This window comes from Podarcis muralis, chromosome 13 (genome assembly GCF_964188315.1).
Source record: "Podarcis muralis chromosome 13, rPodMur119.hap1.1, whole genome shotgun sequence".
In the NCBI taxonomy this organism is placed as follows: Eukaryota; Metazoa; Chordata; class Lepidosauria; order Squamata; family Lacertidae; genus Podarcis; species Podarcis muralis.
Window position 1 is genome coordinate 52428754 of NC_135667.1, and position 27482 is coordinate 52456235.

The following is a 27482-nucleotide window of genomic DNA, read 5'->3' on the forward strand; positions in this document are numbered from 1 at the left end:
TTAGAAATCTGACAGTCACCCCAGAATTTAAATTAGACTCCAGATTGGATCGAGTCCCTCAGACCCTGAATCATAGTGATGGCATCCCTATAGCATCCCATAGTGATAGCATCGGTCCAGTATACCTGAAGGAGTGACTCCACCTCCATCGTTCTGGCCGGACACCGAGGTCCAGGGCCGAGGGCCTTCTGGCGGTTCCCTCGCTGCAAGAAGCCAAGTTACAGGGAACCAGGCAGAGGGCCTTCTTGGTAGTGGCCCCCGCCCTGTGGAACGCCCTCCCACCAGATGTCAAAGAGAAAAATAACTACCCAGCTTTTAGAAGACATCTGAAGGCAGCCCTGTTTAGGGAAGCTTTTAATGTTTAATAAGTTGTTGTATTTTAGTGTTTTGTTGGAAGCCGCCCAGATGGGTGGGGTATAAATAATAATAAATAATAATAATAATAATAATAATAATAATAATAATAATAATAATTATTATTATTATTATTATTAACATGCCAGGGCCTGGGGGTGCCTTTGGTACCTTTGGTGCCTTTGAACCCTCACCAAAACTTTCCTTCCTCAATCATGCAACTGAAGAAATGGAGAGGGGTCCAAGCAATTCCACGACAGAGACTGAAGTCTGAGATGCTACAACAAAGCTCTGAATGCAATGGTATACACTCAATGCAGTTTTTAGCAGAGCTGAGTTCTCTTCATTTCTAGTTTCCTCAGAAGCTGTGGTGGAATACTGTCTTTAGTACATCTTAGGAGGATCCACTCTGGATCTGACTGAGAATCTGATTAGTTTTAAAACTAGAATGTCAGAGAGGGGGCTAGTTTAACCTCCTCCCCCCCCCCCCCGTGTATTTGTTTACTATAATATGCAAGGCATATGAACAGCCTCCCGCTTTTATAATAAAGTGGTACAATCCAGAATTTGTGAGACATCAGTGCAATCTCTCTCCATGTCTCTGCATGGCTCCTGCATGTTTCGCTCCAAGGGACAGAAAGCGCTGTCAGCATCTTATGAAAATATATTGATTTCCATGTATAAGGTCTCCTAATTCACAACTAATTTTACCCTTGGGGGCTTGTTGGGATGAGGGAAAGTTACACCCCAACTACAATATGGTCTGAAATTATCCTCTGTCAATTCTCTAGAGTGGGGAATTTTATCCACTCTGATTCTCTCCTCAGCACGGGGACAGTATTTTTTACTGACCCTTCACTGGGTTGGATTCTAAAGCTAGACCTCTGCATTCCTTCCCTCCTTTCCCATCTAATATCTGAAATGATATTATGCTAGAAATTTCCATCCTGTTTTGGTGTGGAATTCTCAAATCCTGACTTTAAAAAAGGAAAAACAGCCCCTGATAAAAATAAAAATAAAAATAAAATTTATTTATACCCCACCCTTCCTGGTTTAAAAACTGGGCTCAGGGTGGCTAACAGCAAATATAAAACATTGATTAAAATGCGACTTAAAAACAGCATAAAACAGCATAAAATATAACATAAAATGCAGCATCAATATCAATAAAATTCAAAAATTCAGGGGGTCATTTTTTTTTGGGGGGGGGGGGGAGAACCCAGTCAGTAGACATCAAATGATCACCAGGGCTAACTGGCCAAGTCCTACTAGGGCCAGCAAGGAGACAAGGGAAGAATTTATATGTGGGGTCCCAGAAAGGGATTCTTCATAGAAGAGGAAAGGGAAAAGGGAATAGAGGATCAGGCTAATTCAAACTGAAGGCCAGGTGGAATAGCTCTGTCTTACAGGCCCTGCCGAAGGAGATCAAATCCTGCAAGGCCCTAGTCTCATGGGACAGAGCATTCCACCAGGTTGGAGCCGTCACTGAAAAAGCCCTGGCCCTGGTAGAGGATAGCCTGGCTTCCTTAGAGCCCAGGACCTTTAAGCTATTATTATTCATGGACCTTAGGGTCCTCTGCACGACATACCAGGAGAGGCGGTCCCATAAGTACGAGGGTCCTAGGCCTCAAACTCTATAGGCCAATTCTTGTAGCTCGAGACAGGTTTCTAGTGCAACACGTGCCCTTTGCATTACTTACATGGAGGAGTGTACTGCGGGTGATTGATGTAGTAAGCAAGCCAAGACGTGAACCCCCAGTAAAAAGTGCAACCCTGTAATGAGAACATAGAGATAATGAAAGGATATACCAAAATGAACTACTGTCTCTACAGTAGTTGGCACAATGGGGACAACAGATCCCGACCAGATGCACACATCTGTTTATTGGATGCTGATGCTCTGGCAACTGGTTGTCAGGGACTGGACATCAGAGGAGGAATTGTGGAGACCACACACCCCCTTTCTCCTGAACCTTCCCGAAAAGAGAACAGTATAGATCAGGCTTACTCAGCCTCGGCCCTCCATATGTTTTTGGCCTACAACTCCCATGATCCCTAGCTAGCAGGACCAGTGGTCATGGTTGATGGGAATTGTAGTCTCAAAATATCTGGAGGGCCGAGGTTGAGGAAGCCTGGTATAGATTTACAATGGTGGTTTGCTGAGGGTCACAGCTCAGAGATAGAAGAGGGGCAAAGCTGGGAAATAATGGGAAAAGGAGAGCAGGAACAGCTGGCTGACACGTTATCACTAGAGAGCATTCCAGACCTCCCTACTCCCAGAACCAGATGGTCAATGAAAGTAGCAGAGCAGAGAGCCCAGAGGCAATTGTCCCTAAGCAGACACCGTAAGGGGGATGGGGGCTGTTGACGACTGAGAAGGGAAGGGGGGGAGGGGATTACTCGGAGTAATGCCATTACCCAAGAGATGAAATTTCTACGTCTCTCTGTGTGAATATGGAATAAAAGACCTTGGTAAGAGCTTCTTGTCTTTCCGTTACTGGCAGCCTGCCATGAGGGAGGGAGAGCAGATTCCCTGAAGCCTGACACGGTAGTCCCTCCTCACTCTGCTGCCCTGACTTTGTGACAAGTCCTTTCCAGTAGAGAGGTCTTCTCCTGGCTCCTTGTTGTTGTTTAGTTATTTAGTCATGTCCGACTCTTTGTGACCCCATGGACCAGAGCATGCCAGGCACTCCTGTCTTCCACTGCCTCCCGCAGTTTGGTCATGCACACTTCTTCAGATACATTGAAACATAAGTCACCAGATCCTTATATATAGTGGGAGGGTGTGGTAAGGTTTTTCTCAGAAGGGTAGTAGGAGATGGGTGATTGACTCAATGGGTATGATAAACCTGCTGATGACTGTTAATGCCTGCAATTAGTCCTACAGGAAAAAGCAAGGGATGTTGTTGTTGTTTAATCATTTAGTCGTGTCCGACTCTTCATGACCCCATGGACCAGAGCACGCCAGGCACTCCTGTCTTCCACTGCCTCCCGCAGTTTGGTCAAACTCATATTAGTAGCTTCGAGAACACCGTCCAGCCATCTTGTCCTCTGTCGTCCCCTTCTCCTTGTGCCCTCCATCTTTCCCAACATCAGAGTTTTCTCCAGAGAGTCTTCTCTTCTCATGAGGTGGCCAAAGTATTGGAGCCTCAGCTTCAGGATCTGTCCTTCCAGTGAGCACTCCTAGCACCTGCCTATTCACTAGTTCAGTCCTCCCTAACCTACAGTGCTCCAAACGTTTTGGACAGCAAATGTCATCAGCACCACCGAGCATGGCCAATTGGGAGCTGTAGCCCAGCAACACCTGGAGGGCACCAGGTTGGGGAAACCTGCCTTATTCTTACTCAACCCAAGTCTCCCTGAATTTTTCCTCTACTCCATCACGTTGCTGCTGAGATTCCCCTCAGGTTTTCCTGTTCTTCTTTGGCTCCCTCAAGCAATATCAGACATAAACCCCTGGGGTCTTCTCCAGTATGGGCTGCTCTCTGAACTCTCAGATTCCAGACTCTGTCCCATAATTTCCATTAAGTTCCATACCCCATATATGCTCACTTGACCACTTTGATCCCCAGAACTTTCCCTGTTACATGTGCCACATAATACTTGTTCCACACTTGTAAGAAATCAATATTTTAGTATGGCAGCACCTACACTTTTGGTTTAGTAACAGGCTGCCCAAGCACGTCGAAGGTTAGCATGTGTTTTAATCTTTTTAGGTTTTTTAGTTTAGGTGAAAGAGGGCCTTCTCTGTGGATGCTCCCAGACTTTGAAACTCAGTCACTAGAGAAGTTAGACTGCTGTCTTTCTGATGGAAGGTGAAGACTTCCTTGTTCCACCAGGATTTTGAGAACTCACTGCTTTTAATGAAGGGGCAGGCACCATGCTGTTTTTATTATAATTATTTGTATGGTCCTAATATATATATTGGGACGCAGGTGGCACTGTGGGTTAAACCACAGAGCCTAGGACTTGCCGATCAGAAGGTCAGCGGTTCGAATCCCCACGACGGGGTGAGCTCCTGTTCCTCGGTCCCTGCTCCTGCCAACCTAGCAGTTTGAAAGCACGTCAAAGTGTAAGTAGATAAATAGGTACCACTCTGACAGGAAGGTAAACAGCGTTTCCTTGCGCTGCTCTGGTTCACCAGCAGTGGCTTAGTCATGCTGGCCACATGACCTGGAAGCTGTACGCTGGCTCCCTCAGCCAATAAAGCGAGATGAGCGCCGTAACCCCAGAGTTGGCCACGACTGGACCTAATGGTCAGGGGTCCCTTTACCTTTTTTAATATATATATATTATGTGCATATATACAGTTTTAATTGTATCCAAGTTTAATTGTTTTTTTAGTCATTGGTTTCCCCCCTAAGTTTTTAGCTGTTTTTGTTTTAATCTTTAAACTGCCTTGAGTCCCTGTCAGGGGAAAAGGTGGGGTATAATAACAATAATAATGTACTGTTGGTTTTAATTATCTTTTTAATGTTTTTACATGTTTTTAATGGTCATACTGATAATTTTAATGTTGTGCTTTTATAAACCACTCAGGAGTTTTATTATAATCTGGTAGTATTTAAATTTTGCTAAGTAGATAAAATACTCAACAGAGGAGCAAGAATTGCCGTAACTATTCTCCTTTTCAAGAAAATGCACTTTTAAAGTTTGCCTAGCAACAGCAGAGGCTGAGAAACAGTCCCCATTGTGATGTCATAATGCTTTGCAGCCAACTCAGTCTCTGCTGATCCCAGCTATTCAGTTGGATGTGCAATCTCTTTGATAACGCTGCTGTCACCTGTTGTGCCACAAAACCCCGCCAGGCTCTTAAAGTGAACAAGATTATGCCTTTTACAGATGAGAGGAAAATGAAGACTCTGTTTCTCCTACCACTGTTACTGAGCTGGGCTTTCACTATATCACTCCTTATCAAGTCACCTGTCACTTTTCTGCAAGCCATAACAACCTTGCTATGACAGCTGGCACAGCAGACCTTTTGAGGCTGAGAAGCTTGCAGTCCTCGTTTGGGTGGGGAATGGATACAGCATCTTTCTCCATCTCCCAGGCTGGCTCAAAAGGGGATGAAGTGCTGAAGAGCAGAAGGCAGAGCACAGAATCCAAGGAGAGGGGTCCCTAGATCTGAGTGAAAAGAGAGGCCTTGGAAGGTACGTAGTCTAGAGTGCATCCTATATTGTAGGAGGAAACTCCCTGGGCTGGAAGGCAAGGATATATGGGAGGAGGACATGAAGGCATCTATGTACTCCTCAGAGTATGCATTGAATCTCCTTTTCTTTGCTGGCTCAACCCTAATGGGAGAAAACATCCTCTCAGAGGGCACTTCATCTGGGATCCAAGAAGGTACCATACAAGCCTCAAGCACTGCATCAATTTAGCTAGTGAAATATTTTGAAGCATAACTATACAATAAAGAAAAATTTAGAGGTGTGGGGAAGGATGAACTATCATTATTGGGAAGGATATCGGTAATTAAAATTAATGTATTGCCAAAAATGTTGTTTTTGTTCCAATCTGTACCCTTGATCAGCAATGCAGGTCACTTCAGAGAATGGCAAAAAGATATTACCAGATTTATCTGGCAGGGGAAGAAGCCAAAAATAAAATATAAATTGCTGATAGACTCTAAAGACAGAGCCAGATTCTCCCTACCGGATTTAAGATTATATTATGAGGCATCCTATCTATGCTGGCTAAGGGAATGGATATTATTAAAAAATACTGATTTTTTTTAGACCTTGAAGGTCATGATAATAGATGTAGTTAGCATGCATATTTGTGGTATGGGAAAGTTAAAGTACATAGAGCTTTTTAAAAACATGTACTAAGAAAATTGGTTTATGAAGTATGGGGAAAATATAAAAGTCTATTAGAACAAAAAACACCATGGTGGCTCTCCCCACTGGAACTGATATCTTTAAAAAAAACCCACAATATGAGAAATGACTGGGGAATGTATAAAGAATTGTTAATGGAAGTAGAACACCAAGTGAAATTGAAGAGGTATAAGGATATAAGAGAATTATTAATGGACTGGTTACAATACCATCATTTAAATGATATATTTAAGATGGACAAAAATAATTGTTTTGTATGAAACCTCTAAATTTGAAAAAGAGCTGTTAGAGAACAAAACAAAATTGTTTTCAAAAATGTACAAATTAATATTAGATTGGCATAAAAAAGAGGAACTGGTTAAATCAGTAATGATACAATGAACGAGAGATTTTGGCTATAATATACAATTCACAGCAAGGGAGAAGCTATGGGATCGAGATTTGAAATTTACAGCATGCTGTATGTTGAAAGAAATTTATATAAAAATATTGTATTGTTGGTATTTCTAGTAAATTAGCAAAAATGTACAAAACAGGGTCAAATACATGCTAGAAATGTAAGGAAAAGGAAGGCACCTTTTATCATATGTGGTGGACATGTAAGGTAGTAAAAAAAATTGGGAAATGATATACAATGAACTGAAAAAAATGTTTAAAATAACCTTTTCTCCCCCCCCCCTTTTTTTTTAAAAAAAGCCCAAAGCTTTTCTTTTTGGAATTCTAGGTGCTGAAATCCCAAGGGAGCAGAAAAGACTATTTATGTATGCGACCACAGCTGCATGGATATTATTGGCCCAGAGATGGGAAGAAGATAAAGTCCCTACCAAAGAAGAATGGCAGATTGAGTTGATGGATTATGCCAAAATGGCAAAAATGACTGGAAGAATCAGAAACCTGGAAGTTCAAAATTTTAATAAGGAATGGGGAAAATACATAATTTACCTTAAAAACCATTGTAAATAACTAAAATCATTGGTAGGATTGGAATAACACTTGTAGATTAATGTTGAATTTTGGATATAATGGAGATGTAGAAGATCTGGATTGATATAAAAGATGCAGGAGTAAAGGGTTAATATAAGGACCCACAAAGGGGAGGAGGGAAATTCAGGAGATTCTCTGGAAGCATGTTTTTATGTTGGTTGTTGGATAATTGATTGTAAAATTTTAAAACCTGAAAAACTATTTTTTTTTTAAATTAAAGGAGCCCAGCACAAAAGATATTGAATTTACCAAAAAAAGGGAAAAAGCTAGTGATTCTCATCCCCCACCCCCCAAAAAGGAAAAACATCTCCCAACCTGGAATCCCTGCTCTTATAAGTGTCTGGAGACTGGTTGCAGTTACTGGTGAAGGAAATGCAACTTTTTCAGACACATCTCTCCCAACCGTAATATGGGAATAGGAGTAGTGGCCTGACTTTTGGGGTTCTTGTAACCATCACCAAGATAATGTTCCTAAAGCAGTGGAGTGGCAGCAGACTGACTGGGAAAGAAGAGAGAGGCCTGAGGGCATCAACACCAGGCAGGTGAGTTGTGTGGCAAGGCCCCGGGCCCCACAGTTTCCCCAGAAACAAACGCACAGACACGACTATGTTGGGTTAATGGGATAAATTAGGCCACAACTTTATCGGTTATGGGACGCAGGTGGCGCTGTGGGTAAAACCTCAGCGCCTAGGACTTGCCGATCGCATGGTCGGTGGTTCGAATCCCCGCGGCGGCACATTTTACCCACAGCGCCACCCATGACAAGGCTTACCCAATGCCTAATCTTACAAAGTTGTGACGATTGCTGCTAGGTTGTCGAAAACCAAATGGCTGGTGCCAATTTCCCAAGCGGAAAAATTCCTACCCTGCCCTGACCACCAGGTGACTGACATTCGTCGTACCACATATTCACTTATTCATTCATTCGTCTGCAATATTTACTGTATAGGCTGCTCTGCAACAAAGTTCTCAGAGTGGCTTTTTTCAATCAGTTCTACGGTACAATATGTTTACAGATGGAAATTACCTTGATCATATTTTTCAGGGGAGTGTGCCCTTCCGAAATCTTATGCACAAAGAGTGTCTCCAGTAGATGTCTGGTATAGTGTAAACAATGACAGAAGCAGGCCAGGCTGTAGAAATTAGAAAAGGAAGTAAAGGTTAAAAGAATCCAACCAAAAAATTCATTGCAATGTTTGATGTAGCAATCTTTAAATCTCACCTGCTACCCGGAACTGGTTAAGAGGCTTGCTTCTCCCATTAACTCAATAGGTTATCTTAGGGAAGCCATCCACAATCTGCATTGTATAGGTCAGGCACGTCCAACTCCCAAGAGACAGCAATCTACTCAAAGTATTAAAATACTGGCGGCGATCTACCAATTGTCATTGCCAGCAAACGTTGTTGAGCTTTTTTTTAAGGGGAGGCAAAACAAGGGTGGCGGGACTTTTGCAAACGGTCTCACGATCGACCATAATCTACCAGTGTGCCAGTGTGGTGTAGTGGTTAAGAGTGGTGGACTCATAATCTGGTGAACCAGGTTCGCTTCCCCGCTCCTCCACATGCAGCTGCTGGGTGACCTTGGGCCATTCACACTTCTCTGAAGTCTCTCAGCCCCACTCACCTCACAGAGTGTTTGTTGTGGGGGAGGAAGGGAAAGGAGAATGTTAGCCACTTTGAGACTCCTTAGGGGAGTGATAAAGTGGGATATCAAATCCAAACTCTTCTTCTTCTACCACTGACACCCCACGATCGACCGGTATCTGGTGATCGACCTGTTGGACATGCCTGGTACAGTCATACCTCTTGTTACGTTTGCTTCATGATACGTTTTTTCAGGTTGCGTCCCACCCGTGCATGTGCAGACATGCAAAATGACATCACGTGCATGCGCAGAAGCAGCGAATCGTGACCCACACATGCGCAGACGCGCAGACACGGGTTGTGTTCCTTTCAGGTTGCAAACGGGCCTCTGGAACGGATCCCGTTCACAACCAGAGGTACCACTGTATAGGTTAAATATTCCTCAAGATCTAAAAAGCCCACTAATCAAGACCTCACCCTCCTTGAATCTTTCTAAAAGGGAAAGAGTATGCACTAGAAACCTCATATCGTAAAGTCTGGTTCGCCCTTACGGTGTTAGGGTTGTAAGGCATGTACAAGGAACATATTGGCTTATGTGATCCTTCCAGGGTAGAAGGCTGCATCATGTTATTCTGTAGATCCATAGAAAGCCATGTTCATTGCCATTTCCAAAAAACTGATTCATACATGTTGCCATGGGTGATGGGGACCCCTCAGACTTTGCTTCTGCTTGGGGGACATTTATGATTTATATGACCCAACAATCTCATGGTTGGCACATTCCCACTAAATATGCGTTCATTTGCCAACATTCAACATTATTTGATACGTTTGGTATAAATGTGAACCTTGTTTTCCACCATGGAATATATTTTCATTATCTTGTAAAATTTATTCTTCTTGCTTTTATGACTGCTTTTGTGATTACTTTCAGCTTGATGTTTGCTTGTAATTATATGCCTATGTTTAAAAAGTGGGGGGGGGGGGTGTCTAAAAAGCCTGCATAAGCTAAGAGCTCAGGTGTTCCCTTTACAAACATTACCCAGCATAAAATTCATAAATAAATTCAGATTTGTAGGGTGTGTGTGTTTGTGAATGACATGGCTAACCCATTCATGAATCCAGTGCTTTTTTTCTTCTTTAAAAAAATGTTTAGGGGTACTCTCATTCCGTCTGAGACTCAGGAAACACCTGACAGGAAATGAGGCTGCCATCGGGGGTTGCAGCAACGGAACTGACAAATCCCCGTGCTCTTCAACACAACTGATGATTCACCGTGCTAGAGAAGAAATTAAAATTTTATTTTTTTTAGTTTCTTCTCCCGTTAGATTCTGGGCGCAGGTGGCACTGTGGGTTAAGCCACAGAGCCTAGGACTTGCCGATCAGAAGGTCGGCGGTTCGAATCCCCGCGACGGGGTGAGCTCCCGTTGCTTGGTCCCTGCTCCTGCCAACCTAGAAGTTCAAAAGCACGTCAAAGTGCAAGTAGATAAATAGGTACCGCTCCAGCGGGAAGGTAAACGGCCTTTCCGTGCGCTGCTCTGGTTCGCCAGAAGTGGCTTAGTCATGCTGGCCACATGACCCGGAAGCTGTACGGCGGCTCCCTCGGCCAATAAAGCGAGATGAACGCCACAACCCCAGAGTCGATCACGACTGGACCTAATGGTCAGGGGTCCCTTTACCTTTACCCATTAGATTCACAAAATGTTGAGGGGTATGCGTACCCCTGCGTACCCCCAGGAAAAAAAGCACTGAATGAATCAGATTGATGCAACCATGGTAGACCTCCTCCACTAAACTTAATTCACTCACATTTTTGTCTGTCTTTGCTCTAAGAGGGCATCATCACATCATATCATCCTTGAGCACAGACCAATCTTACTCACTGAACTACAGGATGGCGTAGACTTCTTGCGCTCTCCTTTGCATCGTAAATACTTGAGAGGCGAAGGTAAAAGAGCAGATAGATTAGAAGAGGCCCAGTATATTCGGTTAGGAAAACCTGGAAGAAGAAGAAAGAAAAAAGGGCACCTGAAGCTAATGGGATCATAGAGTGATATTTTCCTGTGCAGCCTTAATATCATCTGGCAAATGCCAAATGGCTAGGGTATAAATAATAACATTATTATTATTATTATTATTATTATTATTATTATTATTATTATTATTATTAAATGGGATCTCCCTATTTTCATTGGAAGGTATGCATGCATGCAAAGTCAACAAGCCTGTTTAAGTTCACCTTTAGTTTTCATAGGGAATACAGTGGTGCCTCGCAAGACGAAAATAATCCGTTCCGCGAGTCTCTTCGTCTAGCGGTTTTTTTCGTCTTGCGAAGCAACCCTATTAGCGGCTTAGCGGATTAGCGCTATTAGCGGCTTAGCGGCTTAGCGGCTTAGCGGCTAAAAGGCTATTAGCAGCTTAGCAGCTTAGAAAAGGGGGGGGAGCGGAAAAAATCGCAAGACTCGCAAGACGTTTTCGTCTTGCGAAGCAAGCCCATAGGGAAAATCGTCTTGCGAAGCAACTAAAAAACGGAAAACCCTTTCGTCTAGCGGGTTTTTCGTCTTGCGAGGCATTCGTCTTGCGGGGCAGCACTGTAGCTGGGTAAATTCAAGATGTTGCTCTTAGTAGATAAAGCCCTTGAACCAGTTAATAATAATAATAATAATAATAATAATAATAATAATAATAATTTATTTATATCCTGGCCTCCCCGGCCAAAGCCGAGCTCAGAGCGACAAACATCATACAAGTAAGACAATGCATAAAAACAAGTAATAAATTAAGATACATCCGACAATTAATTCAAACGAATTAAAATTAAAACTGGACAAGTGGCAGTCTTCAGGTTAAAATTAAAGGCGGTTACCAACTGTTTCCACTGATAGTATAAGCAGCTGTGAGCGGGCCTTACTCCTTACTCATTGCCTTACTCCTTATGTACCCAATCAATCTCTTCAGTTTGTGTTGACATTATTCAGAATGAATAGTGTCCCTTCCATTCCATATTTACAAGGAGTCAGCCCTCTGCTTTCACTCTTTGAAATTCTCCAGTTTCCAGGGCCTGCTAACAACCTTTTTTGTTTAGCCAAGCCTACCCAGATACATAGTCTTAACATGGAATTTTAACATAGAATTATATAGAATCACAAGAGTGTAAAGTTGGAAGGGACAATGAGCGTCATCTCGTCCAACCCCTTACAATGCCGGAATTTTTTGCCTAATGTGGGACTCAAACCCTCAACCCTGAGAGTCTCATGCTCTACTGACTGAGCTATCCCACGGATTGACGTATATCTGTTTTAAAACTGCATTTATTTCTATTTTCATGTCAATTAGTTTGAAACAGTTTATTTTATCCCTATTTTAATTAATATTAAAAGTAGTGTTATATATAAATCGCTTACAGGGTCTTGCTGATTAAGTCGTAATTGAATTTTGTCAAATATATAAATAAAAATAAATACTGTAGTAAGAACATGTTTGTTTATTGATGCAGTTTACATAACAATACATCCATTATACAGTTATCATCCTTTATCCTACACTCTTTGGCTTCCCCACACACCCCTCCATGGAATCTTATTTAATCTTTGTTGAGCTGCATCTCCTTGATTACTCCCCCCTTTGCTGATTTTCACTACTGCTCACGTATCTGGCCCTACTAGGAAATTTATATGGTTATTTCTTTAAGTAGTCTCCAAAGTATTCCCACTCCTCTTCTATAGCAGATTCATCCTGATTTCTTTATTTATGCAGTCAACATGGTTCATTCCACATATTCTATTAGCTTATTCTGCCAGTCTACTTTCATAGGGCTATTTTTGTCCTTTTCAGAGCAGTCTTTAGCATATGCGCCGCTGGGGTGCAAAGATCTGCCCAGCACCCCCAAATTTAGTTTAGCCCCCAAATTAACTTTTATTATGCTTATGTCAGACACCACGCTTATGCCTCATCTCTTGTTTACAAAAGAAGGGAGGGAAAAGAAACATTTTTCTTTTTTTGCTCATTTATTTACACTTACCGTATTTTTCGCCCCATAGGGCGCACCGGCCCGTAGGACACACCTAGGGTTTTTTTTGGGGGGGGGGATAAAGAAAAAAAATTATTCCCCCCCCCCCAGGTGCGGGGCTGGGTCGGGGGAAGCATGAGCTTCCCCCGACCCCAGAACAGGCAGCTCTCCGCAAACCTTGGGAGACTGGTGCGACTTCCCGTCAGGCTCCCACGCCTTGCGGATATCTGCCTGAAGCCCAAACCAGGTCGGGGAACAGCGGGATGGCGGCGCTCCGCCTCCCTGCTGTCCCCTGAGCTTGTGGGGCTGGCAGTGGGGAGAAGCACGCTTCTCCCCACCACCAGCCTCCAAACCAGGTCAGGGGACAGTGGGATGGCAGCGTTCCGCCTCCCCACTGTCCCCCGAGCTTGTCCCGAGCGCTTCTCCCCGTTGCCAGCCTCCAAACCAGGTCGGGGAACCGAAGCCAGGGGCGTGCTGTGCACACCCCTGGCTTCAAGATGCAGGCTGCTATCCGCAAGTCTAGGGAGCCTGATGGGATCTCCCATGGGCTCCCAAGGCTTGCGGAGAGCTTCCTGGAGCCTGGAGAGCGAGAGGGGTCGGTGCGCACCGACCCCTCTTGCTCTCCAGGCTTCAGCGGAAGCCTGCATTCGCCCCATAGGACGCACACACATTTCCCCTTCATTTTTGGAGGGGAAAAAGTGCATCCTATAGGGCGAAAAATATGGTATACTTAAGTATACAACACCACCACACTTAAACTTCTAAGTATTGTTTAGGCACCTACTTAAGAGAAACATCAGTTGTGTGAAAGGTGCCGCTGACCCAGCTGCCGCATAGCACCTCAATACAATACGTAACATAATATTTTGATGTAAGAGTTAATTTTGCGTGCACGGTGCCATTGAGAATGACAAGCGCCGCCGTTGTGAATGACAAGTCTTAGGTAAATGAGCACACAAAGTTGAAAGTTGTTTAGTGAAACAGTAGGTATACATTTAGGTAATACCTAGGTATATATGTATTTTGTTTTTCTAGCTTGATCAAAATGATTTATTATTTCATAACAGGTAGATAGTTAAGAGCTTAGGTTGCTTCAGCGGTGGGCGCCCCCCAGAATTCGGCGTCCGGGTGCCTCGCACCCCTCGCACCCCAGGTAAAGACGGCCCTGGTCCTTCCACCTTTTAGTGTAAATTATTCTGGCCAGTGCCGTTGTGTAGAGAAAGACACTGAGTGCTTTCTTGGGTATTTCTCCCTCTATTATACTCAATAAGAACATACTGTTGCAGTTGGCATCTGTCTATCTTGGAATACAATGGAAGAGTACATCTTTGGGGGGTGAAGTCGAACTCTTGTAATTTCTGCCTCCTGTGTTGTTTTTGCTGCATTAGAAGTACCAAAGTGACCTTTCTGGGGCACAAGCCTGGACAGTGTGTGTGGAGGTCCTGGGCTACCCAGACAACAAGACCCTCTTCTCAGCCTTGCTGGTGTGGTCCAAAGGAAAGCAGAGCCATACATTTGGCACCAGGTTGGCCTCAGGAGTTGCCAGAAGGAGACATACAAGATGCCATCCAACCTTCTTAGGGACTTGTGTGGGGTTTATTCCTTAGCTTTTTCTAAGAAAGCATGAATTAGTCGAACTTGGCAGTGTCACTGGGCATCTTTGTCATCAGTCAGCTGGCACAGTTGAGGCACTGTGATGTCAAAAACAGAAAACTATTAAAGTTGCTTATTGACTTTGGGGGGGAGGAGAGTACATTGAGGGGAGAAATTAGTAGCAACAATGATAAAAGCAGCTGCACTATAGATTATCTAAAGCGCTGGCTTTAGTTTCTTGCCTGCTGAAATTGGAGCAGGATGCGTATTCACAAAAGAGTCCAGACCAACTGATACAAAATGTACTGAATGCTTAGTATGCTTCTGTGTGCCATCTATTTATATGTGGCAGAAGAAGAGAAGGGGTGGATGTTTCCGTTAATGCCTGATTCCATGAATGCCAGAGAGAATTTTCAATTCAGACCATCATCTTCCTAGATCATTAATTTGAGAAACTCACCTTACAGTGATGGTGGTGACACAGCATTTCTGAGTCACCACCATATATTAAAGGCACATCCTGTGTTCTGGTTAACTAATCGAGAATAGCTCTTTCTTCACCTTTCTTATAGAATCTCTCCTCTTGCTACTTGGTGATGCACATGCTACTTGGTGATACTGTTGGTGATAAAAAAATTGATCAACTGGTCTGGGTGACCTGGCTAGGAAGCATTTGTAAACAGTTATTTTTTTTCCATTTCCTTCCAGGCTATTGAGCCACATAGATACACGAAACAAATGGGCCAGTAATTTTTTTCACAGACTAGTAATATCTATGCACATTAGCAAGGCTAATGTGGCTTCTTCCATTTGTCAGTTTAAGCATGAAAGCTCTGCATTCAAACCAACAAATACCTTTTCAGCATGGTACAGCTCAACATGGTAGGAGTACTGTTTGAAAGCTTCTTACCATGTGTGTCATATACCAATTTTTACATCCTGGGTGGTAGCTAGATAAGTTGTAGGGTGTACTGTATTTTTCCATGAACTGACCAAATTTGCATTTCTCACATCAAGGATGTCAGAGAATTCCAATGAAAATGGCAGCAGAAAATTGCTGGTGGTCACTTATTTGTCCCATGTTCATAGCTGTCAACATTTCCCTTTTTTAAAGGGAAATCCCCTTATTCTGAATAGGATTCCTCGCAAGAAAAGGGAAAAGTTGACAGCTATGCCCATGTTTGGAATGGGAATTAATCCAGCAAATACGATTGGCATTTGCTGTTGCTTTCAGTCTGAGAATGATGCGCAATGATACATAACTGAAGATGTTCTTTTTCCAATTTGCATTATGTTTCCTCTGCACTGAAATGGTGTGGAATAATGCAATTAATTATATAATGTTTCACCATGGTGGACAGAAATGAATCATGTAGCTTTTTGCAGCGGCTGAGCTGCAGCAGACCAGGGACTGTGCTGCATGCACTGAATATGAGGTGGAACAAGTTGTATTTATATTGTACTTTTGTATATTCAAAAGGCAGCATGAAAGAGAGTATTGCTGTAATCCTCACAACCTTATAAGGAAGAGCAGTAGAATTCTCCCCATATTGCGGAGGGAAAGTGAGTTGCCTAGTAAGGTCATTGCAGAGTTGAAATTTGAAACAGGTGCTTCTTGACTTGTAGCCAGGCTTTTAGCTATTATGGGTTCTTTTGATAAGCCAGTTCCAATCTACCAAAAGCTCTGTCCAAATGAGCTCCAGGGATGTACAATATGGCCTAGCATGGTGGAAGCACTTGTGGAAGTTTCATTAGAAAATGATAAAGACAGGTTGTGGAAGGAAGGTATTAATTTTACTGCATGCAGTGCACCTAAAGAAAATGTTATGAAAATGATGTACAAATGGTATTTAACACCAGCTAAATTGGCTAAAATGTACAAGACAAGAACTAATCAGTGCTGGAAATGTAAAGAAAGGGAAGGTATCTTTTACCACATGTAGTGGAGATGTAAAGAGGTAAAGGATTTCTGGGAAATGATATATAATGAGTTAAAGAAAATGTTTAAAAATACTTTTATTAAAAAACCAGAAGCCTTTTTACTGGGTATAGTGGGTGACGAGATACCAAGGGAAGTTAAAAGACTGTTTATGTATGTAACAACCTCTACAAGAATTCTTTTAGCCCAAAAAATGGAAACAGCAAGAAGTACCAACGAAAGAAGAGTGGCAGATGAAGATAATAGACTTTGCAGAACTGGTGAAGCTAACAGGAAAAATCCAAAACCAGCATGATCAAGTACTCCAAAAGGATTGGAGTAAATTTATACCATACTTGAAAGACTGTTATAGGCAATTAACATCACTGGCAGGGTTGTACGATGACTTGTAATGATAAATTTTCTATCTTTCTATATTTATTTAAAGTCTGAGACATTCTGTAATAAGTCTAATTACAATTGGAAAACACATAAATTGCAATGATATAAAGATTAATTTCGAAAGCCATGAGGTGGGAGGGAAGGAAGTCAATAGGCGCCAAAGAACCAGGGTCGTATAGTGGACAATGATGATGTGAATGTACAGCATTAAATGGAAAATAAATAAAAATTATATTAAAAAAGAAAATGATAAAAACCAACAAAGCAAGAAGCACCTCTCAAGCTAATGCACAACTTTGCCGTGTGAACTTTACCAAAAGTTAAACTTACTGTTGTCCAGGTGACTTGCTGACCCATGTCCGTGAAATACAGCGTAATGATAGAAGAAGCTGCAAGGGCCTTTATGTTGACAGAGTCTCTCAAGTAAGACCCATCTATGATAACAAAGAAACAGAAGGAGGTGGCATGCGGTCTGAACTCAAACACTGCTTATGTGTTACCTGCTTGGCCCAATTCCATGAGATGTCCGACTAACAGATAGCCACTGAAATGGCAAATCTGTTTAGGTAGCGTTCAAATGGCCTCATACCACATTTGCTTCCTGCCAGTCCACAAATCACTTTTGAATGGGAGCGCAATATTACACCAAGTCTGCAACAGCTACAGGACAAGTCACTGGAGTACAGTGGTGCCTCGCAAGACGAAATTAATTCGTTCCGCGAGTTTTTTCGTCTTGCGGTTTTTTCGTCTTGCGAAGCACGGTTTCGGAAAAGTTTTGGAAAAGCTTCAAAAATCACCAAAGTCTTCAAAAACCTCAAAAAAGGCTACCACACCACGTGCTATGAGTTGCTCCTCGAAGTCAAGTCGCAACTGTATTAACGGTTTTAAGAAAAAGGAAACAAACTTGCAAGACGTTTCCGTCTTGCGAAGCAAGCCCATAGGGAAAGTCGTCTTGCGAAGCAACTCAAAAAACCAAAAACCCTTTCGTCTTGCGAGTTTTCCGTCTTGCGAGGCATTCGTCTTGCGAGGTACCACTGTATATACCACAGTGACCAAACATTACGTGGTCAGCATTTGATGCCATACCTTCGCAGAGAAATCACTTGACATTGATTTAAGAATGCAGCATGAGAACATTGTCCCAGGTCTTATTTATTTGCTCATGGTGCTCAAATGGTGGACTTGCAAAGGGTGAGTTCCTCATGGCTCAAATTCACGCTTCTAGCCCAGGAGTCAGCAAACTTACCACATCTCGGGCCGGTGTCTCCAGCACCGATCACATGGCGGGCCAGAGGGTGGGTGAGCGCGTGCCCATACGTGTGCGCACATGTTATTTCCGGCATGCTTCTGGGTTAGAGGAGCACCGGAAATAGCTTGTGCGCATGTGTACGGGCCTCCTCCGACCTGGATGTGCACTGGAAATAATGCTTGCACATGCGCAGATAATGCTTGCACATACACACAAGCTATTTCTGGTCTCTTCCGACCTGTAAGTGGCAGCCGCACAGCGCAGCACCAGTAAGAGTGGGCGTCGGCAGCGGGTGTCACCGCGGGCCAGATAAACGAGTCCCTCAGTCCTTATCCAGGCGGCGGGCCTTAGTTTGGGGACCCCTGTTCTAGCCGGTAAGGAGGACAGGCAAGCAATCTCCTTTCTTGCCAGCATGAAAGGAACAGAACAACAAAGATGGATCAGTGTTAGCAACACACACCATGTTCATGCTGGTCAGAGAGGAAGTTGACCTTTGGGGCTACCACCCTTTCTTCACTTCCCAAGGATCTTCTGGCAAGACTAGCAACTGAAGATGGCAATGCATACATAAAATATAAGACAATCTTCACATTTGCAAATCTGTGAAAATATTGGGGGGAATCTAAACTGGCACAGTCAGTATAGCAAAACATTTATTTCTTGGTTTGTCTATCCATATTATAAGCATTGGGAAGCTCATTCTCACGTGGAAATTCATTCAGAAAACAAGCTCTACAGCAGGTCTTCTCAAACTTGGGCCTATAGCTGTTTGAGGACTACAGTCCCCATCATCCATGACCACTGGTCCTGCTAGCTATGGATGATGGGAGTTGTAGTCCAAAAGCAGCTGGAGACCCAAGTTTGGAAAACCCACCTGGGGAGTACCTTGGCAGAAAAACGAGTACTTACTGCGTTCAAGTCGCAGGCCTATGCGAGATGGCGACCACTGGGGACCTGCATTCGAATAAGTGAAAAATGTACCTTTCACTCCGAAACATTTTTTAAAAAAAGAATAAGAAGGTTGCTCTTAGAAAGAACAGTCTGGCAACAAATGAGAGCACAGTGCAAAAACAGAGTAGAGATTTAAAGACCTCAGCTAACCTAATAGAAATATATTTAAATCCCCTACTTTATGTGTCTTTCATATCAACCAGGGCACATATTTTCTGTGAACGTGAAATGCATCAATTTTGGTGTCTAGGCTGCCCATGCCTTAAATAGCAAAGGTCATCATAAATGTCATTTAAGGTGAATGGGAATCAAGTGTCTGAGAATTCTCAAGAACACTTCGGTGTAACTGCAGAGAGATAACAGTATCATTTTGACAACCCTGTGTTTCATTCTCCCCCAGACTGGAAAATGCTCCTGGAAAGGAGCTATACCACCTAGAAGACCTTCTGTCTGAAAATAAATATATATATTGGGAGCTTGCTTCACTTTGGCTGGACAGCGCTGTTAAAATTTGTGCTGCTTGTGGTAGAGGAACTGAAGTACTGTCACTGTTAAAAGTTTATAAAATATGAAAAAAATATGAACAAGACACCAGGGAGTTTAGATGTGAATGCAAAAGGAAAACATACTTGTTTTCTCCCCAGAAATTATCCAGCCCCGCTGCAAAGGAATACAACAAATTCATTTAGTATTTTAATAGCTAGGAGTTCTAGCTTATAAATTGGTAGATTAACCAACTAAAAATTTAGTTGATTGACCTCAACCAATTTTAACTGACGGGGTAAGGATGAAATACACACCTATTTATATACTGAGGCTACTTTGGTTTGGCTATGTGGGAGGATGCTGAAAATTACAGGCTGGTTAGCTTAACATCTGTCCCATGGAACCTGGTGGAAAGCTTTGTCAAATATGTAATTACCAAGCATATAGAAAAACAAGTCTTGCTGAAGCAGAACCAGCATAGCTTCTGCAAGGGTAAGTACTGTCTCCCATAAGATTTAGAGTTCTTTGAGAATGTCAACAAGTATATAAACAGAGAAGATCTAACTGACATTGTGTTCTCAGCAGGCTGGAGGAAAATCTCAGGTTTGCAGAAATACAGAGAGAGAGAGAGAGAGAGAGAGAGAGAGAGAGAGCTTTAGCGCTTTAGCGCTTTAGCAATAATAATAATAAACACCTCTCCAAGGGGAAGTCCCCCTTCCAACTAAGCATGCTCATTTAAGAAGGAATTCAGGCAGGGAATCTGGGATAGGGCTGTGTGGATGGATATAGTGACTAGCTGAATCCCTGAACAGAAGAAGCTCCTTACTGTAACATTTTGTTGCAGGCCCCATGTATAATCCTAATTGTGGCTTCGGTTCTCTGAGTGTTAATCCTTACATAGCCAAAACACAAGACGAGATGTCAACAGGCTTGAGGAAACCCATATGTTTAAAGAAGTACAAATATATACTCCATCTCCTCAGAGTATTGCGAAAGAACGATGTCAATCAACATTTGATGATCTCCTTCTACACAATAGAAAGTGTCCTTTCATACTGCATCACGGTGTGGTACGCTGGTTTGACATCAACTGATAGGAAGTGCCTACAGAGGCTGGTGAATACAGCAGAAGATATTATGGGCTATTCCATGAATCCGCTGGATGAAATAGCGGAAGAACGTTGCCTCAGGAGAGTGAGTAAAATTCTCAGGGATGATTCACACCCTGGCCGGCACTTTCTTGATCTCCTGCCCTCGGGCAGAAGATATAGAAGCATGATTAGTCGCACCAACAGGGTAAAGAACAGCTTCTATCCGTGGGCTGTTAGGCTGCTGAATGAGAAGATAACAAGAGGGCAACTGACTTTTGGGTTTGGTGGGTGTGCGTCACTAAACTAGGGGAATTAAGACTAAGAGAGCTGAGCGGGAGTGCTTGTGTAATATCACTGTATACAAGTTGTACAAGTGACAATAAAGTATTTCAATTCTCTCTCTCTCTTTCTCTCTCTAATAAATATATATACAGTGGTACCTCAAGTTACAAACGCCTCAGGTTACAAACGCTTCAGGGTACAAACTCCGCTAACCTGGAAGAGTTGCCTCGAGTTGAGAACTTTGCCCTAGGATGAGAATGGAAATCGTGTGCCAGAGGCACAGCGGCAGCAAGAGGCCCCGTTAGCAAAAGCACGCCTCTAGTTAAGAACAGTTTCAGGTTAAGAATGGACCTCCAGAACGAATTTAGTTCGTAACTAGAGGTAATGCTGTAAAGGAATAAATTTTCTAAGCGAACAACAAAAAAAGCAACCCGAAACCACACACCCCAGACTAATGCAGACTAAGCATGCTCAGTATGTGCAGAATAATGGTGGGTGTCTGTTATGGGGATGGGAGAATGAAAACCAGGAGGGTAGGGTCGTAGCTAGCTGCTCCGGCACCCAGAGAGGCAGGGGCAGGGCAGCGATCCGCTCAGGGGGGTGCCGTGTCAATCTGCCCACGGGGGCGCAGCGGTGATCTGAGCACAGAGTCTGCCTGGTGGACGCAAGCCCCACACAGCCGTTTCGGACAGCATGGGGTCCCGAGTCTCCGTGTCACTCCCAGGAGAGATGCGTGGCTCGGGTGCGCTGCAGGCCAGGCGCCACGGTAAGTGCCGCCCCCCTGTGGTGTGACATTTTGTCACCCCCCTCCAGGATGACACCCGGGGTGGACTGCACCCCCTGCACCCCCCCTTCCTACACCCCTGGGCAGGGGAATGGCGCTTCCTGAAAGGTGGCTTGGCAGGTTGGCTGTAACATTGAAGAGGACCCCTTTTCACAGCATTGTGGTGGCTTATTTTTAGCTCCCTCTTAGTTATCAACCAAATCAGGAATCAATCAAGGCTGAGCTTTATGTATGAAAGAGTGGTGATTAAAGCTATTTTATCTGCACCGCCTCCATAATATTGGGATAGCAGCTGCACACATTTCTGTTTCAACATTGCATATAGCTGATTAAGCCACATTTTCTCTGATTAATAAAACGTGTGACACTGGATTATGCTGATGCAAGTATATCACCGCTGATGGGGAGAATGGACCAACATGTCCTTATGTTTCAATATTTGCACATTCTGCCTAAAGTGCTCACGCAATATGCCAACGTGTTTCTCCCGCGCTGCTATCGCAGGGAGTCTGCACTGCTGCTACTCCCCTGTCCCCAGTGGTGAACTTTAAGCAGAAAGCTGGCAGTCTTAAAGTAAACAAAGGAAAGATTCCTACAGAAAGCTTTTACAGTACTCATTGCTTGGATTCACTTTAACAAGTTTTAAAGAACAGCCATGATCAGGGTGGATTTTCCTACACCCTTTTAATCAAATTAAACAAGTCTGCATCAAATACATAGACGAGAGGCTTGCAGGGAAACCTAGCCCAAGCTTCCTTTGCAGAAAGGCTGGCTAAGGTTTAGCAACTACAGTAGACCTGCAATTTACAAGAATTTAACATTCAGTTTTATGTGCTTGGCTTTTTTTTTTTTAATTTAAGGGAGCAGAAAGTGGGGTGGGTCTCCTGACCTGATTCAGGTCTGCTGCTGACGATACAGTGGTACCTCGGGTTAAGTACTTAATTAATTCCGGAGGTCCGTTCTTAACCTGAAACTATTCTTAACTTGAAGCACCACTTAACCTGAAGCACCAGCTAATGGGGCCTCCCGCTGCCGCTGTGCCGCCGGAGCACGATTTCTGTTCTCATCTTGAAGCAAAGTTCTTAACCCAAGGTACTATTTCTGGGTTAGCAGAGTCTGTAACCTGAAGCGTATGTAACCTGAAGGTACCACTGTATTAACTTTTTTTTAAAAAAAGCAAACGTAAGATCTCCAGTTCCACTTCTCATTTGGCCCTGGATGTAAAACTTTTAAAAATTGTTCCTTTCAGTTTCAGAACTGACAGCTATAAACACTTAAATTAAAAAAGAGATATTTTTAAGGCAATTGCATTAAGCACTAAGTCCCTAAATGCAATACTTTTACAACTGGGATTTCTCTAAAAACTTGCCAGTATTTGTGACTGATTGCCCTGCAGTGGGATGAAAGAGAAACTGCAGGGCAGTTCTGCATCTTCATAAGTCACATGAGGGCTTTTTTGTCTCTGAATTCCCATGTGGATGAGCTCTAGATAGAATGAACACCAGCACTAGAAGACACTCAGCTGTCTCTAAATATCTATGGCTCGTAGAAAACTTGTTGCTCATCAGGCAGCATTTATCTCCTACAGGTATGTGCCTTCTTGACACATACATATAATAAATTGCAGCAAATTTCAACAGTTCATATAACTTGCGTTGAGATTGCGCTCAATGCGGCAAAGCAAGACTATGCACCATATTACAGACCATTCCCCACCCCCACACAAAAAGAGGAGACCAAATGCCTCCGTTACTAACTCCATCCACCTAGCAGTAAGCTCCATTGAGTTTAATAGGGAGTACTTCTGAGTAAGGGACGTGGGTGGCGCTGTGGGTTAAATCACAGAGCCTAGGGCTTTCCGATCAGAAGGTCGGCGGTTCAAATCCCCACGGCGGGGTGAGCTCCCGTTGCTCGGTCCCTGCTCCTGCCAACCTAGCAGTTCGAAAGCACGTCAAAGTTCAATTAGATAAATAGGTAGCGCTCCGGCGGGAAGGTAAACGGCGTTTCCGTGCGCTGCTCTGGTTCGCCAGAAGTGGCTCAGTCCTGCTGGCCACATGACCCGGAAGCTGTACGCCGGCTCCCTGTGCCAAGCGAGATGAGCGCCGCAACCCCAGAGTCAGTCATGACTGGACCTAATGGTCAGGGGTCCCTTTACCTTTACATTTTACTTCTGAGCAGCATTTTACTGCTTACAATGGCAGGCTTTTCCAACCAGTTCCAACCCAGTTACCTTGCTGGTGATTGCTCTTCCTTTCGCTGTTCTCCCCTACCATTTTCACCCTCACTACCCATCTCTTCTCCCATGCCTTCATTTCCCAAATGGCTGTTTCTATCCCCACCAGTGGAGAACAAACCCTGTAAAGAAGCCCAGTCGAAAAGGGCTTGCTCCTGCATTGCTTCAGGCTGTGGCAAGTATGAAAAATTACCGTATTTTCCGTCTATAAGACGCCCCCATGTATAAGACGCCCCCTTTTTGGGGGGACTCAGATTTAAGAAAATGGGGGGAGATGACCCCGTGTATAAGATGCCCCTAATTTTTGACATTATTTTCGGGGGAAACAAACCTAGTCTTATACACGGAAAAATATGGTATGTTGTTTGCTGCCTCTTGGTCAAGCCCCCTTTTCCCTACCCCTTCGATCTGGGCCTGTCTCTCTCTCACACACACATACAGTTTATTCTGAGTTCTTGGTGATAGATGACAGCTTTTTCCCTATGCAAAAGGCCCCGCCAGGTACTTACATACTTTGTGAAACTTATGTTTTACATCGAGAAGCGTTGATGATGGTGGTATCTGAAAATAGGAGGGGAAGAAAATATGTTGTATTTGGCTTTGTCTTGTCTGTTTGTTTGTTTTTTTTACTCTGTTTTGCTTTTGCACTTCTAACAGACCCCAAAGAAGTATTTAAGAAGATTAAAACATTTCCCTCTCAGTCAGAACTGTGCCATACTCCCTGGGCACAACTGAACCAAAGTCAAGCACTTTAAGTTCCATTGTTCTCATTTTACATCTCACAAATGCAGGCTAATGTAAATGATGTAACATCATGCACATTAAGGCATGCATGTAGATAGATGTTCAGTTCCTGTGATCCCATGAGCTGGTGTCAGAGCGGCTGAATGACTGAGCTATGAGTCAGTAAGTTCAAATTTCACCTCTATTATGCAGGGACAAGATTCCTTTAGGCCAGCAATTCTGTCAATCCTTTATAACATACCGAGCTACAATATGGGGTTGTTCTAAGGATTACTGGTGAAGGACTTTTGCACCTTCTAAAGTACAATGCAAATATGTTATTATTACCCTTCTACCACAAAAATGGCCTGAGTGCACCCAAGAAACACTGGTTTCAAAAGAGAATGTAAAACACAGGCTATTATGGGAACTGAATACCTCCTATCAAATTAAAGTAGTAAATCTAGATGATATATAACAAATATAGATAGATATAGATGTATGCAGGCTTATCTGGGACTAAGTCCTACTGATTTACTTTCTGAGTAAATATGCATAGGATTGCACATCCTGAAAATCAAACATTAAAATACCATCACATGTCAAATATAATCTGCTACCATAATATCCAATGTTAAATATCATCAGATATCAAACACTGGCACTGAACAGCAAGACTCTGAATATTCAGCATTATTTTAATGTTGAAATCTGCAGTAAAGGACATTACGAGTGCAAACTTGTTCTGTCTTCCTGCAGAAGAATCTATAGCCGTTGCTAAATAGGAGTCAAATACTGTGAAAAAATCTAGCCTAGAATATTAAAACATTTATAGTGGAGGGTGGGAGGAATAGGCAGAAAAGCAGAATTTGAGATTTACAGATAAATGCATCCCATCTTCCAAAGCCTAGTTCTGCACTTAGGTCTGTTTGATTCACTGCCCTGTTTGAAAGTTACAGGGTTTCATCAGTGCCACAGGGTAAAAAAACAAAAGGCAAATCTGTCCTTTCCTATGGAAAGTTAAATATAAGCTGCAATATGAACATCACAGAAAAATAACACAATTTGATTCTTCCTATCAAGCTGTAGAATGAGTTAGATGCATTTACAATTTGGCCAGAAAGGAGGTTGAAAATTATTGCATGTAGCCATATATATAGGCAGGAAAGCAAGACTCAGAATACTCCTAATCATGTCTACTCAGAAGTAAGTCCTATTGAATTCAGTGGGGCTTACTCCCAAGTCAGTGGAGTTTGGCTTGCAGGGCAAGTCATGCATTTAAGATCACACATCCCACAGCGTGCTGGAGTAGGTAGTGTGTGATAAAAAACATACAAACCACATCGACTCACCTTGTCCACTACACAAATCTGTTTTTTGCTGTGGGCGTCAAGGATCTCCACTTCAAAGTAAGTTGTTTTGGAGTGCCTTAAGACTGGAGGCGGTTTCAGGTGGCCGGCCGAGAGGACAAGCTGAGACAAGCTGAAGAAACTTCTCATGTCATTATGGGGCACTGCAGGTCCATGGATGGCAAGGTCTCTCTTGTGCTCCGAAGAGCTGGGCTTATGTCTCCTGAACATGGCGGGGACAAAACACTAAGGCCTGTCATGTCAACGCTGGACACCTCTGAGGAGAAATCTGTTGTCCCGGCATCAGTTAAATACAAGCACAGGCCAGTGGAACACGAAAGGTCAAGTGACATTCCATTTGGAGAGTCTTAGTTTTATATAGCAGGATTGGAAACAATGGCTCTCTAATCCGTGACTATATTTAGCGGGCTATTGTAATGTGCTGTGTTACCTTTTTTTTATTTTAAATACAATGTTTGAAACAACATGTCCTGCTCCGTTCCTTATCTTCATTTGCTAATAATTACAAGCCAGTCCGTTTAAAAAAAAAAGCCAGAGCTATAAAGGAACCAGAAGTGATATGCAATGGAATGTCATCATTATCTATAGAAGCCGGGTGTGTAAACAGGTCCATTTATGAAAATGCAAGTCAAATGTCATCCGCGTGGGAGATGTTTCTTAATGCAGAGCACGTCTATACTAAGCTTGGCATGCCGATCAATTAACCAGTCAAATATTGTCGAATGACTGCCAAACGTTCCATGAGGGATTGTGTAGGTGGTGGCTTTCCATTTTTAATTGCACCGTGCTGTCATCCGATAGCAAAAGCGAAGGAGCGAAGGCTTCCTGATTCCCAGCCTTGCAGGAATCGAGATACAGACATGCACACAGACTCCTGCATGCTCTCACACATTTCACCTAGGATTAAGCACCCCAGTTCAGACATCAAGCTAGAGGCTGTCACATTCCTGGCCTTGGGTAATGACCTGGTCGTGACCCAGAGAATGTGGCGCTATTGCTTCTTGCTGTTGGCATCAGTGCCCTGAACTGACACATGGTTCAGAGTAGAGTTCCCCGAGCCAAAGCACAGTACAAACCTGAGCACCTTAGTAGTATTAAGAACACATTCAAATAAATGAAAGCTCCGTTGCTGGACTGGCTGGTTCCCAGACACCAGCCAGGGAATTCCCTAGGGAATCCTCCCCCACCCCCACCCCGGAAGAAGACTCAGGGCCAGGGGATTGGTGGTGGGACAACAATGAGTGGTCAGAGGGAGAAGAAGGAGCAGAGTGAAAGGAGGAGGTATTGGAAGCCAAAGAGGTAAAGGGGTTTCGTGAACAGGAAGAGGTTGCGGCAGAGCACAGTTCAGACGCTGAGGCAGAAATCGTGTCCTCCCTAAAAGAGGGCGCATGTTGCAGTGAGACCTGGAGACTGACCTCCTGGTTGTGGGTGGGTCTATTGAATAGCCACAACACCCAATTGGTAGGTCCCTTGTTGCTGCGTTCAATCAGGCCAATGGGACGCAGGCTAAATGGATCAAGCGACCTATATATACCTATGCACGTGTCCCAGAGTTTCCTCTTTCAGCTCGTGCCCACCTGCCCACCTCTCCCTAATTTTAGGGCATTTTGCGCTTGACCTTGCCGTTGTGTG

At 43.4% G+C, this 27482-nt stretch overlaps 1 protein-coding gene across 2 annotated transcripts in view; it reads right to left on the reverse strand.

The window, feature by feature from the left end:
* Positions 1-26175, reverse strand: part of TECRL (trans-2,3-enoyl-CoA reductase like) — a 34797-nt gene extending 8622 nt beyond the window's left edge. The window contains exons 1-7 of one of the 2 annotated variants that reach the window (XM_077917591.1): positions 25833-26174; positions 24267-24318; positions 18840-18884; positions 17012-17115; positions 10643-10758; positions 8203-8308; positions 2055-2127 (exon numbers count right to left, since the gene is read on the reverse strand). In XM_077917591.1, coding sequence (XP_077773717.1) covers positions 2055-2127; positions 8203-8308; positions 10643-10758; positions 17012-17115; positions 18840-18884; positions 24267-24318; positions 25833-26060 — 724 coding nt within the window. In that variant the 5' untranslated portion in view covers positions 26061-26174. Of the gene's footprint in view, positions 1-2054; positions 2128-8202; positions 8309-10642; positions 10759-17011; positions 17116-18839; positions 18885-24266; positions 24319-25832 lie in introns of both variants that reach the window. The other variant, XM_077917592.1, reaches the window with a different exon arrangement.
* Positions 26176-27482: the final 1307 nt, after the last annotated feature.